At 44.4% G+C, this 13,304-nt stretch overlaps 1 protein-coding gene across 1 annotated transcript; it reads left to right on the plus strand.

Annotated features, from left to right (window-relative positions):
• Positions 1 to 355: 355 nt before the first annotated feature.
• Positions 356 to 12,020, plus strand: LOC115180741 (F-box only protein 24). Its single transcript, XM_029742920.1, has 9 exons — positions 356 to 769; positions 1,011 to 1,197; positions 2,599 to 2,870; positions 3,156 to 3,429; positions 5,494 to 5,652; positions 5,921 to 6,042; positions 6,901 to 7,032; positions 7,167 to 7,337; positions 11,560 to 12,020. Exons 3-9 carry the CDS (start codon positions 2,616 to 2,618, stop codon positions 11,887 to 11,889), a joined length of 1,443 nt encoding a protein of 480 aa, XP_029598780.1. The 5' UTR covers positions 356 to 769; positions 1,011 to 1,197; positions 2,599 to 2,615; the 3' UTR covers positions 11,890 to 12,020.
• The last annotated feature ends 1,284 nt before the right edge of the window (positions 12,021 to 13,304 follow it).

The following is a 13,304-nucleotide window of genomic DNA, read 5'->3' on the forward strand; positions in this document are numbered from 1 at the left end:
ATTTCAATCAACCTAGTGTATGTATAATGGATGAATACCATAAGTTGTTGGAAATTATCAAGAAGGGGTCTGCTTGCAAATGTGTTGCCAAAGGGACACGTAGTGAAATAATATGGCTTATTAGGGATACACAATAAGTCAAAGTTTAGGATTTGTTCAGAAGGAAACAGAAGTACCTCACAATGGGTCATCACCAAAGTTCTACAATCATGCAACAATAGCTTATGATTCCAGAACAAAGTTCACCATGACGACTTCTAGAACAATGGCTCAAAAGAACAGACATTCTGAAAAATGTACTTCAAATATTTGCACACATGAGAAGGAGGAACCACTTAATATTTTCAAAGATAAAATCCAAACATTTTTAATAAGAAATGGATGAGAGGCCAAATAAAGAGTCAGGAAAGCTCCGTTCCAACTTTGCGTGTGGATACGACAGAGCTGAGGCGCCACCAAAGGTTTGTTTGAGATAAGTACAGTATTTCTGAAAGTGAAACTGTTATAGTGTGGACACTATATAAATAATGACATGGTTATTATTGGCATTGACCGTGACCTTTCCCTTTTGATGATGTCATCAAAAGAGTGAGGTTTGTTGAGATAAGTACAGTATTTCTGAAAGTGAAACTCAGAGATGGAATATTGTTAAAAAAAAAAGTGAAAATGTGTGCTTCTATGTTTCAAGCCAAAGAAGAGAAGGACTAACCCACCAGCTAAGGATGCTGTAGAGCACTGCGCCACTATTCGCTCTTTGCCACCTGAGCTGGTGAGATAACTACATCACAGTGTGGTAGAGTATCATTTAAAATGGTCAAGTGCAAAACTAGACCTAATGCACACATTTGATCACATACAGGAAGTGTAACTTTCTCATTGTTTCATTTGTTACATAAACTGTGAATCAAACTAACCACTGTTAAAACATGGGCTTGAACATTGTGCCATGATGGTCTCTGCTGTATGTCTGCTCATAAACTGATCTCAATCTCCAACCAATCACACTCAAGCTGGAAGAGATTCTGTCCAGAGTGTCAGTCAGTGACGTCATCGCCTTTGGAGCCACTTGCAGCACCTACCACCAGCTGAGCCTAAGCTCCTCCCTCTGGAGACGGCTCTGCCATCGCCAGGCAACCGGGACGCAGCAGTCTTCCGCTGCCCCGCCCAACGACTGGCGAAGGACAGCCATCTTGAAATGTAAGAATAGATGGAGGGACTGAGTGTGTAGCGCTAATCAAACTGATTTTTCTCTGTTTGAATATACACTGAAATAACATATAAACGCAACATGCAACAATTTCAAAGATTGTACTGAGTTACAGTTTATATAAGGAAATCAGACAATTGAAATAAATTCATTAGGCCCTAATCTATGGATTTCACATGACTGGGAATACAGATATGCATCTGTTGGTCACAGACACCTTTAAAAAAGGTAGGGGCGTGGATCAGAAAACCAGTCAGTATCTGGTGTGACCACCATTTGCCTCATGCAGCGTGACACATCTCCTTCACATAGAGCTGATCAGGCTGTTGATTGGGGCCTGTGGAATGTTGTCCCACTCCTCTTCAATTGCTGTGCGAAGTTGCTGGATATTGGTGGGAACTGGAGCAGGCTGTCGTACACGCCGATCCAGAGCATCCCAAACATGCTCAATGGGTGACATGTCTGGTGAGTATGCAGGCCATGGAAGAACTGGGACATTTTCAGCTTCCAGGAATTGTGTATAGATCCTTGCGACATGGGGCCGTGCATTATCATGCTGAAACATGAGGTGATGGTGATGGTGGTGGATAAATGACACAACAATGGGCCTCAGGATCTCGTCACGGTGTCTCTGTGCATTCAAATTACCATAGATAAAATGCAATTGTGTTCGTTGTCGGTAGCTTATGCCTGCCCATACCATAACTCCACCTCCACCATGGGGCACTCTGTTCACAACGTTGCCATCAGCAAACCGCTCGCCCACACAACGCCATATACGTGGTCTGCGGTTGTGAGGCCGGTTGGACGTACTGGCAAATTCTCTAAAAGAACGCTGGAGGCGGCTTATGGTACATTCAATTATCTGGCAACAGCTCTGGTGGACACTCCTGCAGTCAGCATGACAATTGCACGCTCCCTTAAAACTTGAGACATCTGTGGCAATGTTGTGTGACAAAACTGCCCCTTTTTAGAGTGCCCGTTTATTGTCCCCTGCACAAGGTGCACCTGTGTAATGATCATGCCATTTAATCAGCTTCTTCACCTATCAGGTGGATTATCTTGACAAAGGAGAAATGCTCACTAACAGGGATGGGAACAAATTTGTGCACAGCATTTCAGCGAAATACGCTTTTGTGCATATGGAACATTTCTAGGATCTTTTATTTCAGCTCATGAAACATGGGACCAACACTTTGCATGTTGGGTTTATATTTTTGTTCAGTATTCATTATCCTTGGACCACTATGAATGATACCATCACATATGAAAACACTGTCTCCTGAGAAAACAGAAAATGAAACATGAGATCAAATCAACAAAATATAACAATGATCTATTGAATCAGTCCCACTCAAGACATCCCATAACCCTCTCTCTACTCCCCACAGACTCCCAGGGCCTCCAGATGCAGCGTTTGGGCAGTGGGTGGTCCCGGACTCCACAGTGGTGCAGGTCCGGGGGTCCCTCTGTGTCCCTGGCCGTCGTTCCTCCCCTGGCTCTGGGCTACAGAAGGTCCCTGCCAACCCGCGACCACCTCCTGCTGTTTGACTACCAGGGCACCGTCTTCCTGCTGCGCAACGCCGCGACATCATCATTCCGCGGTCACATGACTTGGAGGAGGGCCGCACGCCACGCTGTGCTGTGTCAGAATGCCAAAGATGTGAGTCGGGGGTTAAAGGGTAGAGCCATGACCAATTCTCAAGCTATTGAGCCATTATTGCTAGTATTGAAATAGTAAAATAGTAGGACTAGCATTTAAGAGAGTAAGAGGAAAGAAGGTGGAGGGCACATTGGGTGGGACACCCAACAAGAAGTTAAACTTTAGCTTGAACACTTTATAACCCCCCCCCCACACACTCTCTCTCTCTCTCTCTCTCTCTCTCTCTCTCTCTCTCTCTCTCTCTCTCTCTCTCTCTCTCTCTCTCTCTCTCTCTCTCTCTCATAGTTTGCCGTGGATCCCCGTAGCGACAACTCCTTCCGTCAGTACATATACGTCCTGGTGAGCCGTACTAACAGTGGTGCAGAAGCCGTACCCCCCAGCTGGCCCGGCCCCCCCGGCTCGGCGCCCCCTCTCACCCCTCTGCGGTGTGACTGTGTGGAAGTGTACCAGCAGGACACCAGCCAGAGGGTGTTCCGGATGACCTTTCACCCCTCCCTGACCTTCATACAGCTCAGCCTCACCGGCTCCGAGGTCAACAGGGTCCTGCTGCTGGTCACTGGTCAGTGTCTCTGAACATCAGACGGTCTGATTGGTTGATTTTCAATTCAAATGGATTTGGGGGAGTTTTACAACTGAATACCGCACCGTGAATTAAACATCATGAATTACATTTGATTTAAATATATAGTGCATTCGAAAAGTATTCAGACCCCTTGACTTTTTCCACGTTTTGTTACATTACAGCCTTATTCTAAAACTGATTAAATCGTTTTTTTCCTTCATCAATCTACACAACATTTTTTTGCAAATGTATAAAAATAAAAAGCTGAAATATCACATTTCCATAAGTATTCAAACTCAGTACTTTGTTGAAGCGCCTTTGGCAGCGATTACAACCTTGAGTCTTCTTGGGTATGACGCTACAAGCTTGGCACACTTGTATTTGGGGAGTTTCTCCCAATCTTCTCTGTAGATCATCTCAAGCTCTGTCAGGTTGGATGTGGAGCGTTGCTGCACAGCCATTTTCAAGTCTCTCTATAGATGTTCAATCTGGTTCAAGTCCGGGCTCTGGCTGGGCCACTCAAGGACATTCAGACTTGTCCCGAAGCCACTCCTGCGTTGTCTTGGCTGTGTGCTTAGGGTTGTTGTCCGGTTGGAAGGTGAACCTTCACCCCAGTCTGAGGTCCTGAGTGCTGTGGAGCAGCTTTTCATCCAGGATCTCTCTTTACTTTGCTCCGTTCATCTTTCCCTTGATCCTGACTAGTTTCCCAGTCCCCCGTATTTAATCCAGACTAGTCTCCCAGTCCCTCCTATTTAATCCAGACTAGTCTCCCAGTCCCTCCTATTTAATCCAGACTAGTCTCCCAGTCCCCCCTATTTAATCCTGACTAGTCTCCCAGTCCACCCTATTTAATCCTGACTAGTCTCCCAGTCCCCCCTATTTAATCCTGACTAGTCTCCCAGTCCCCCCTATTTAATCCTGACTAGTCTCCCAGTCCCCCCTATTTAATCCTGACTAGTCTCCCAGTCCCCCCTATTTAATCCTGACTAGTCTCCCAGTCCCCCCTATTTAATCCTGACTAGTCTCCCAGTCCACCCTATTTAATCCAGACTAGTCTCCCAGTCCCCCCTATGTAATCCATTTTAGAACAAGGCTGTAACGTAACAATTGTTTGCAAGGTCCCTGACATATAAATGAAGCCAGTAAATAAACAACTTGTTTCTCTGAATTGTATCTCTACATTTCCTCCCTCAGATACTGGGAAGGTCTATTCTCTGAATTGTATCTCTCCATTTCCTCCCTCAGATACTGGGAAGGTCTATTCTCTGAATTGTATCTCTCCATTTCCACCCTCAGATACTGGGAAGGTCTATTCTCTGAATTGTATCTCTCCATTTCCTCCCTCAGATACTGGGAAGGTCTATTCTCTGAATTGTATCTCTCCATTTCCTCCCTCAGATACGGGGAAGGTCTATTCTCTGAATTGTATCTCTCCATTTCCTCCCTCAGATACGGGGAAGGTCTATTCTCTGAATTGTATCTCTCCATTTCCTCCCTCAGATACTGGGAAGGTCTATTCTCTGAATTGTATCTCTCCATTTCCTCCCTCAGATACTGGGAAGGTCTATTCTCTGAATTGTATCTCTCCATTTCCACCCTCAGATACTGGGAAGGTCTATTCTCTGAATTGCATCTCTCCATTTCCTCCCTCAGATACTGGGAAGGTCTATTCTCTGAATTGCATCTCTCCATTTCCTCCCTCAGATACTGGGAAGGTCTATTCTCTGAGTTGTATCTCTCCATTTCCTCCCTCAGATACTGGGAAGGTCTATTCTCTGAGTTGTATCTCTCCATTTCCTCCCTCAGATACTGGGAAGGTCTATTCTCTGAATTGCATCTCTCCATTTCCTCCCTCAGATACTGGGAAGGTCTATTCTCTGAGTTGTATCTCTCCATTTCCTCCCTCAGATACTGGGAAGGTCTATTCTCTGAGTTGTATCTCTCCATTTCCTCCCTCAGATACTGGGAAGGTCTATTCTCTGAATTGCATCTCTCCATTTCCTCCCTCAGATACTGGGAAGGTCTATTCTCTGAGTTGTATCTCTCCATTTCCTCCCTCAGATACTGGGAAGGTCTATTCTCTGTCTGTGAATGAGACCCAGTTGAACACGCCTCGTTCCTACACCGTGCAGCTGGCTCTGAAGAAGATCAGCATCTCTCTGCCTCACCTGCCCATCGCTCAGGTCCATTCCAGCTACAGCAGCGTCCTCTACCTCACAGGTAAATATCACAGCACAGTTAGCATTGTTTTGGGTTAAGATTCCATTGAAAAGAAGCTTGAGTTCAGTATATGACAGTTTCTGCATTCAACAATGCTTCTTACATTGTGGTTTTCCATCCATGCTAGTATAAAAATGTGTCATAACCCTCTCTCTCTCTCTCTCTCTCTCTCTCTCTCTCTCTCTCTCTCTCTCTCTCTCTCTCTCTCTCTCTCTCTCTCTCTCTCTCTCTCTCTCTCTCCCTCCCTCTCCCTCTGTCTCTCTCTCAGGTGAGGGTTCAGTCTATTTGGAGGTACACTCCGTTGGTGTGTATCGTCAGTTCATTGGGACCCAGCAGGGTTACGACCCCCATAACATCCACACCCCTCTGCCGCTCTCCCTGCCCTACAAGGTACTGAGACACATTTCCACCAAACACACTTTTGTCCACAGGTACACTCTTTGAGAAAATGGTTCTAAAGGGGTTCTTCAGCTGTCGCCATAGGATATTCCATGTAGAGTCCTTTTGGGTTCCAGGTAGAATCCTTTTGGGTTCCAGGTAGAATCCTTTTGAGTTTCAGGTAGAAGTCTTTTGGGTTCCATGGAGAACCCTTTTGTTATTCTATGGGGACAACCAAATAACCTTTTTAGGTTCTAGATAGCACCTTTGTGTAGTATATATGGTCAATTAGTATATATGGTCTATTAGTATATATGGTCAATTAGTATATATGGTCTATTAGTATATATGGTCTATTAGTATATATGGTCTATTAGTATATATGGTCTATTAGTATATATGGTCTATTAGTATATATGGTCTATTGGTATATATGGTCTATTAGCATATATGGTCTATTAGTATATATGGTCTATTAGCATATAGGGTCTATTAGCATATATGGTCTATATGGTATATATGGTCTATTAGTATATATGGTCTATTAGCATATATGGTCTATTAGCATATATGGTCTATATGGTATATATGGTCTATTAGCATATATGGTCTATTAGCATATTTGGTCTATTAGCATATATGGTCTATTAGCATATATGGTCTATATGGTATATATGGTCTATTAGCATATATGGTCTATTAGCATATATGGTCTATTAGCATATTTGGTCTATTAGCATATATGGTCTATTAGCATATATGGTCTATATGTAATATATGGTCTATTAGTATATATGGTCTATTAGCAGATATGGTCTATTAGTATATATGGTCCAAACCTACAACGGAGTTACCTTTGACCTCTGCTAGGTGGTGAAGTGCTCTCTGGGACTGAGCCACTTGTGCCTGCTGGACGATTGTGGCCGCGTCTTCATGCAGGGCAGCAACCGCTATGGACAGCTTGGCACAGGAGATAAGATCGACCGCGGCGAACCCACCGAGGTGTGTCTGCTTGTGTGTGTCTGTGCTTCCTCTCTTGTATACACCTTACTGTCCAGTTGCCAGTTGAAACTACATTTATAACACCATAATATCAAAATCCATCAGGTAACAATGACCCCTCTCCCCTGTTGTAGGTGGTGCTGTCCATGACTCCAGTGGAGGTGTGGTGTGGACTGAACCACTCGCTCGCCCTGCTGCAAGGGGAGTCTGGAGTGAAGGAAGTACAGGGCTGTGGCTGTGGAGGAGGCCGCCGACTGCCCGGCTGCTCCAAGGGAAGCGCTGTGTTCATCAAGCTGAACATCAAGGTAAGGCTGCACTCTTTGTAATCTCACTCTGGACATTTGATTGGTTAATTATCTAGCTGTTGGATTGGTTAATTATCTAGCTGTCAGATTGGTTAATTATCTAGCTGTTGGATTGGTTAATTATCTAGCTGTTGGATTGGTTAATTATCTAGCTGTTGGATTGGTTAATTACAGTTGAAGTTGGAAGTTTACATACACTTAGGTTGGAGTCATTAAAACTGATTTTTCAACCACTCCACAAATGTCTTGTTAACAAACTATAGTTTTGGCAAGTCGGTTAAGACATCTACTTTGTGCATGACACAAGTAACTTTTCCAACAATTGTTTACAGACAGATTATTTCACTTATAATTCACTGTATCACAATTCCAGTGGGTCAGAAGTTTACATACACTAAGTTGACTGTGCCTTTAAACAGCTTGGAAAATTCCAGAAAATGATGTCATGGCTTTAGAAGCTTCTGATAGGCTAATTGACATCATTTGAGTCAATTGGAGGTGTACCTGTGGATGTATTTCAAGGCTTACCTTCAAACTCAGTGCCTCTTTGCTTAATATCATGGGAAAATCAAAAGAAATCAGCCAAGACCTCAGAAAAAAAATTGTAGACCTCCACAAGTCTGGTTCATCCTTGGGACCAATTTCCAAACGCTTGAAGGTACCACGTTCATCTGTACAAACAATAGTACGCAAGTATAAACACCATGGGACCACGCAGCCATCATACCGCTCAGGAAGTAGGCGCGTTCTGTCTCCTGGAGATGAACGTACTTTGGTGCAAAAAGTGCAAATCAATCCCAGAACAACAGCAAAGGACCTTGTGAAGATGCTGGAGGAAACCGGTACAAAAGTTTCTATATCCATAGTAAAACGAGTCCTATATTGACATAACCTGAAAGGCCGCTCAGCAAGGAAGAAGCCACTGCTCCAAAACCGCCATAAAAAAGCCAGACTACGGTTTGCAACTGCACACGGGGACAAAGATCGTACTTTTTTGATTAATGTCCTCTGGTCTGATGAAACAAAAATGGAACTGGTTGGCCATAATGACCATCGTTATGTTTGGAGGAAAAAGGGGGAGACTTGCATGCCGAAGAACACCATCCCAACCATGAAGCACGGGGGGTGGCAGTATCATGTTGTGGGGGTGCTTTGCTGCAGGAGAGTCTGGTGCACTTCACAAAATAGATGGCATCATGAGGCAGGAACATTATGTGGATATATTGAAGCAACATCTCAAGACATCAGTCAGGAAGTTAAAGCTTGGTCGCAAATGGGTCTTCCAAATGGACAATGACCCCAAGCATACTTCCAAAGCTGTGGCAAAATTACTTAAGGACAACAAAGTCAAGGTATTGGAGTGGCCATCACAAAGCCCTGACCTCAATCCCAAAATTTGTGGGCAGAACTGAAAAGACGTGTGCGAGCAAGGAGGCTTGCGAACCTGACTCAGTTACACCAGCTCTGTCAGGAGGGCCAAAATTCACCCAACTTATTGTGGGAAGCTTGTGGAAGGCTACCTGAAACGTTTGACCCAAGTTGAACAATTTAAAGGCAATGCTACCAAAATCTAATTGAGTATGTAAACTTCTGACCCACTGGGAATGTGATAAAAGAAATAAAAGCTGAAATAAATCATTCTCTCTACTATTATTCTGACATTTCACATTCTTAAAATGAAGTGGTGATCCTAATTGACCTAAGACAGGGAATTGTTACTAGGATTAAATGTCAGGAATTGTGAAAAACTGAGTTTAAATGTATTTGGCTAAGGTGTATGTAAACTTCTGACTTCAACTGTATCTAGCTAGCTATAAACCTATGTTTGGGATTGACCATCAGGCACTGCGACAGGAGGAGTGGGACGGACGCTGCTCTTAGATGCAGAGTAGCTCACATTTTGCGAGCATGGAGAGGCCAGAGATAGCCAGGCATGGTAAATTGGGAGTATGGAGAGGCCAGAGATAGCCAGGCATGGTAAATTGGGAGCATGGAGAGGCCAGAGATACCCAGACTAGTACATTGGGAGCATGGAGAGGCCAGAGATAGCCAGACTAGTAAATTGGGAGCATGGAGAGGCCAGAGATAGCCAACCTGGTAAATTGGGAGCATGGAGAGGCCAGAGATAGCCAGGCATGGTAAATTGAGAGCATGGAGAGGCCAGAGATACCCAGACTAGTAAATTGGGAGTATGGAGAGGCCAGAGATAGCCAGACTAGTAATTTGGGAGCATGGAGAGGTCAGAGATACCCAGACTAGGAAATTGTGAGCATGGAGAGGCCAGAGATAGCCAGACTAGTAAATTGGGAGCATGGAGAGGCCAGAGATACCCAGACTAGTAAATTGGGAGCATGGAGAGGCCAGAGATACCCAGACTAGTAAATTGCGAGCATGGAGAGGCCAGAGATAGCCAGACTAGTAAATTGGGAGCATGGAGAGGTCAGAGATAGCCAGACTAGTAAATTGCGAGCATGGAGAGGCCAGAGATAGCCAGACTAGTACATTTTGCTCAGGAACAGATATTGGGTATTGGAGAAAGGCCATCAGTGTGTGATCTGCGAACAATACAGCGAATGAAGGCTCTGCATGAGTGTGGTGAATGGATAAACGTGGTTATGGACAGCAAGGAAGAAAGAGAAGAGCGCAGTGCAGAGGGAAGATGTGTGTTGAGGAAGAAATGCACCAAGTACAAACCATATTCTCCTGTCTCAGAAATGTAACCTGATAAGAATGAGGATGAATCACTGTACCTGCGGTGGCAGGTGTGGAGAAGACCTCAGAGTCCCTGCCTCTCCCCTATGGTCTCCCTACCAGCCTTCCCTGTAGCTCAGTTGGTAGAGCATGGTGTTTGCAACACCAGGGTTGTGGGTTCGATTCCCACGGGGGGCCAGCACAGAAAAATAATGTATGAAATGAAATGAAATGTATGCATTCACTACTGTAAGTCGCTCTGGATAAGGGTGTCTGCTAAATGACTAAAATGTAAAAAATGTAAAATGTCATGCAAAGGATGATTCTTGCCCAGTGGGAGTGAAACTTTTGGAGAAAGTGGATCCCTACATTTTGACTGACCCATCATATGTAGTCTCAGGCTGGGTAGAAAAGAATGTGGGTACTGTTCAAATTGGTGAAGGTAGCTCGAAGTGGACTTGGTGTTTCTTAGGCCCAGAGGGAGCGGGCGCTTCACATCACAGGCCTCGGGACAAAACCTGTGACTTCTCCGGAGCAGGGCGCCTTTGAAAGGTAGTGATTACTGGTGTGGTGTTAAGTGTTGAGGTGGAGCAACTAAAGTTGAAGATTCCCTGTGTCTGTGACACCCGCCGTTTGGCGAGCATAGTGAAACTGAGAAGACACCGTCTGTCCTTTTGAATTTTGAAGCAGAGTATTTACTTGACAAAGTCATGTTAGGATATGTCACTTATCCCATGAGAGTTTTTGTGCCGAAACCACTGAGGTGTTTCAGATACCAAGCTCATGGTCATGTTGCAGCAGTGTGTAGGAGGGACATTCCAAGATGTGAGAAGTGTGCAGGAGGGCATGGGACAAAGGAATGTGTAGTATCGGGGGGGAAAAAACGGTGTGTGTCAATTGTAGGGATACCCATGTTGCTGGGGATCAGAAGTGGCCGGTGCGAGAGAGACAGGTTGAGGTTGGCAGGGTCAGAATAGAACATAAGGTCACATATGCTGAGGCAGTGAAGAGAGTAGAGGATGATGGGTCAAGGGTGAGTAGTTGGCCTAGACCAATACAGAGTTATACTAATTTGTGCTTCAGCAAGGTTGGCTTCTTAGCATATCAACTGTACCGCAGAAATGGAACATAAATGACAGAAACTAGATGGTGTGGCGCCAGCTGTAGAGAAGTACTTGGGTGTACGAGGTTTTACTGTAGAAGAGTTACAAGGTGTGTTGAATGAAAGAGTCCTGTCCTCCCAGCCTCCTGTCCTCCCAGCCTCCTGTCCTCCCAGCCTGGTGAAAGATCAGTTAGGGTCAAATAACTGTAATGGGGTGTTTGTTTTTTTAAATGTATGAAATAGTGGAGTGTTAGTTTAAAAACAAATGTAATGTGATCGACCATACACTCCTACACAGTAGGTGGCGGCATGCACAAACTGTGTGAACGCCATAATACCAAAGAAGAAGACCTATGTTTGGTAATTTCATCTTTGTACTCTCATCTTTACTCTCAACTACTGTATCTGTCCTCTTTCTCTCTCCCCCAGGTGCCCCGCGCCGCCCGCTCTCTCTGTGCCTCCAAGGACTGCCTATTCCTGCTCTGTTGCCATGACATCGCCGAGCCCCCCCTGTTCCGCTGCCCCCCTCCTGTAAAGGAGGAGGAGGAGGAGGAAAGTGAGGTGGCGAGAGATGAGAGGGAGAGGCTGATCTGGCAACTATCCCAGCTGAGGGAGTGTGAGAGTCTGAGGCGAAAGGTGGACATCCTTCGTTGGGCTGTGCAGCGGCACATGACCATTAACCCCGCCCACAGGGAGTTCCTGGTCCAAGCGCTGATCGCCATCCGGCCCGTGTCTGACGGGCCCAGCGGCCAATCATAACCACATTCACCAACAATGCCAGGTTTTTTTGTCCTAACAGAATGTTTTTTTATGCTATATGAAACAATTGTGGCTAAAGACTCCATCCACATGTTATGTTTTATTTTGCTTAATAAAAACAGCAGCATCAGTGTTTGTGTCAAATTAATGAATCCCCCGATCCTGTATCCCTGAATCCCGGTTCTGACTAGAGCTTGTACAACTACGACTGGAAGTGACTTTATGTAGCTGGTTAGGAGAACTTACGCAGCAGGTTAGGATAATTTACGTGGCAGGTTAAGAGAATTAGGTTAAGGTTAGGATAATTATCGTGGCAGGTTAGGAGAATTAGGTTAAGGTTAGGGAAATTAACATTGCAGGTTAGGAGAATTAGGTTAAGGTTATGGTAATTAACGTGGCAGGTTAGGAGAATTAGGTTAAGGTTAGGATAATTAATGTGGCAGGTTAGGAGACGTAGGTTAAGGTTAGGGTAATTAACGTGGCAGGTTAGGAAACTTAGGTTAAGTTTAGGATAATTAACGTGGCAGGTTAGGAGAATTAGGTTAAGGTTAGGATAATTAACAATGTGGCAGGTTAGGAGACTTAGGATAAGGTTACGGTAAATAACGTGGCAGGTTAGGAGACGTAGGTTAAGGTTAGGATAATTAACGTGGCAGGTTAGGAGAATTAGGTTAAGGTTAGGATAATTAACAATGTGGCAGGTTAGGAGACTTAGGTTAAGGTTACTGTAATTAACGTGGCAGGTTAGGAGACTCAGGTTAAGGTTAGGATAATTAACGTGGCAGGTTAGGAAACTTAGGTTAAGGTTAGGATAATTAACGTGGCAGGTTAGGAGACTTACGTTAAGGTTAGGATAATTAATGTGGCAGGTTAGGAGACGTAGGTTAAGGTTAGGGTAATTAAGTGGCAGGTTAGGAAACTTAGGTTAAGTTTAGGATAATTAACGAGGCAGGTTAGGAGAATTAGGTTAAGGTTAGGATAATTAACGATGTGGCAGGTTAGGAGACAGGATAAGGTTACGGTAAATAACGTGGCAGGTTAGGAGAATTAGGTTAAGGTTAGGATAAATAACAATGTGGCATGTTAGGAGACTTAGGTTAAGGTTACGGTAATTAACGTGGCAGGTTAGGAGACTCAGGTTAAGGTTAGGATAATTAACGTGGCAGGTTAGGAAACTTAGGTTAAGGTTAGGATAATTCACGTGGCAGGTTAGGAGACTTACGTTAAGGTTAGGATAATTAACGTGGCAGGTTAGGAAATTTAGGTTAAGGTTAGGGTAATTAACGTGGCAGGTTAAGAGAATTAGGTTAAGGTTAGGGTAATTAACGTGGCAGGTTAAGAGAATTAGGTTAAGGTTAGGGTAATTAACGTGGCAGGTTAAGAGAATTAGGTTACGGTTAGGGTAATTAACGTGG

Source organism: Salmo trutta, unplaced genomic scaffold, assembly GCF_901001165.1.
Source record: "Salmo trutta unplaced genomic scaffold, fSalTru1.1, whole genome shotgun sequence".
Taxonomy (NCBI): Eukaryota; Metazoa; Chordata; class Actinopteri; order Salmoniformes; family Salmonidae; genus Salmo; species Salmo trutta.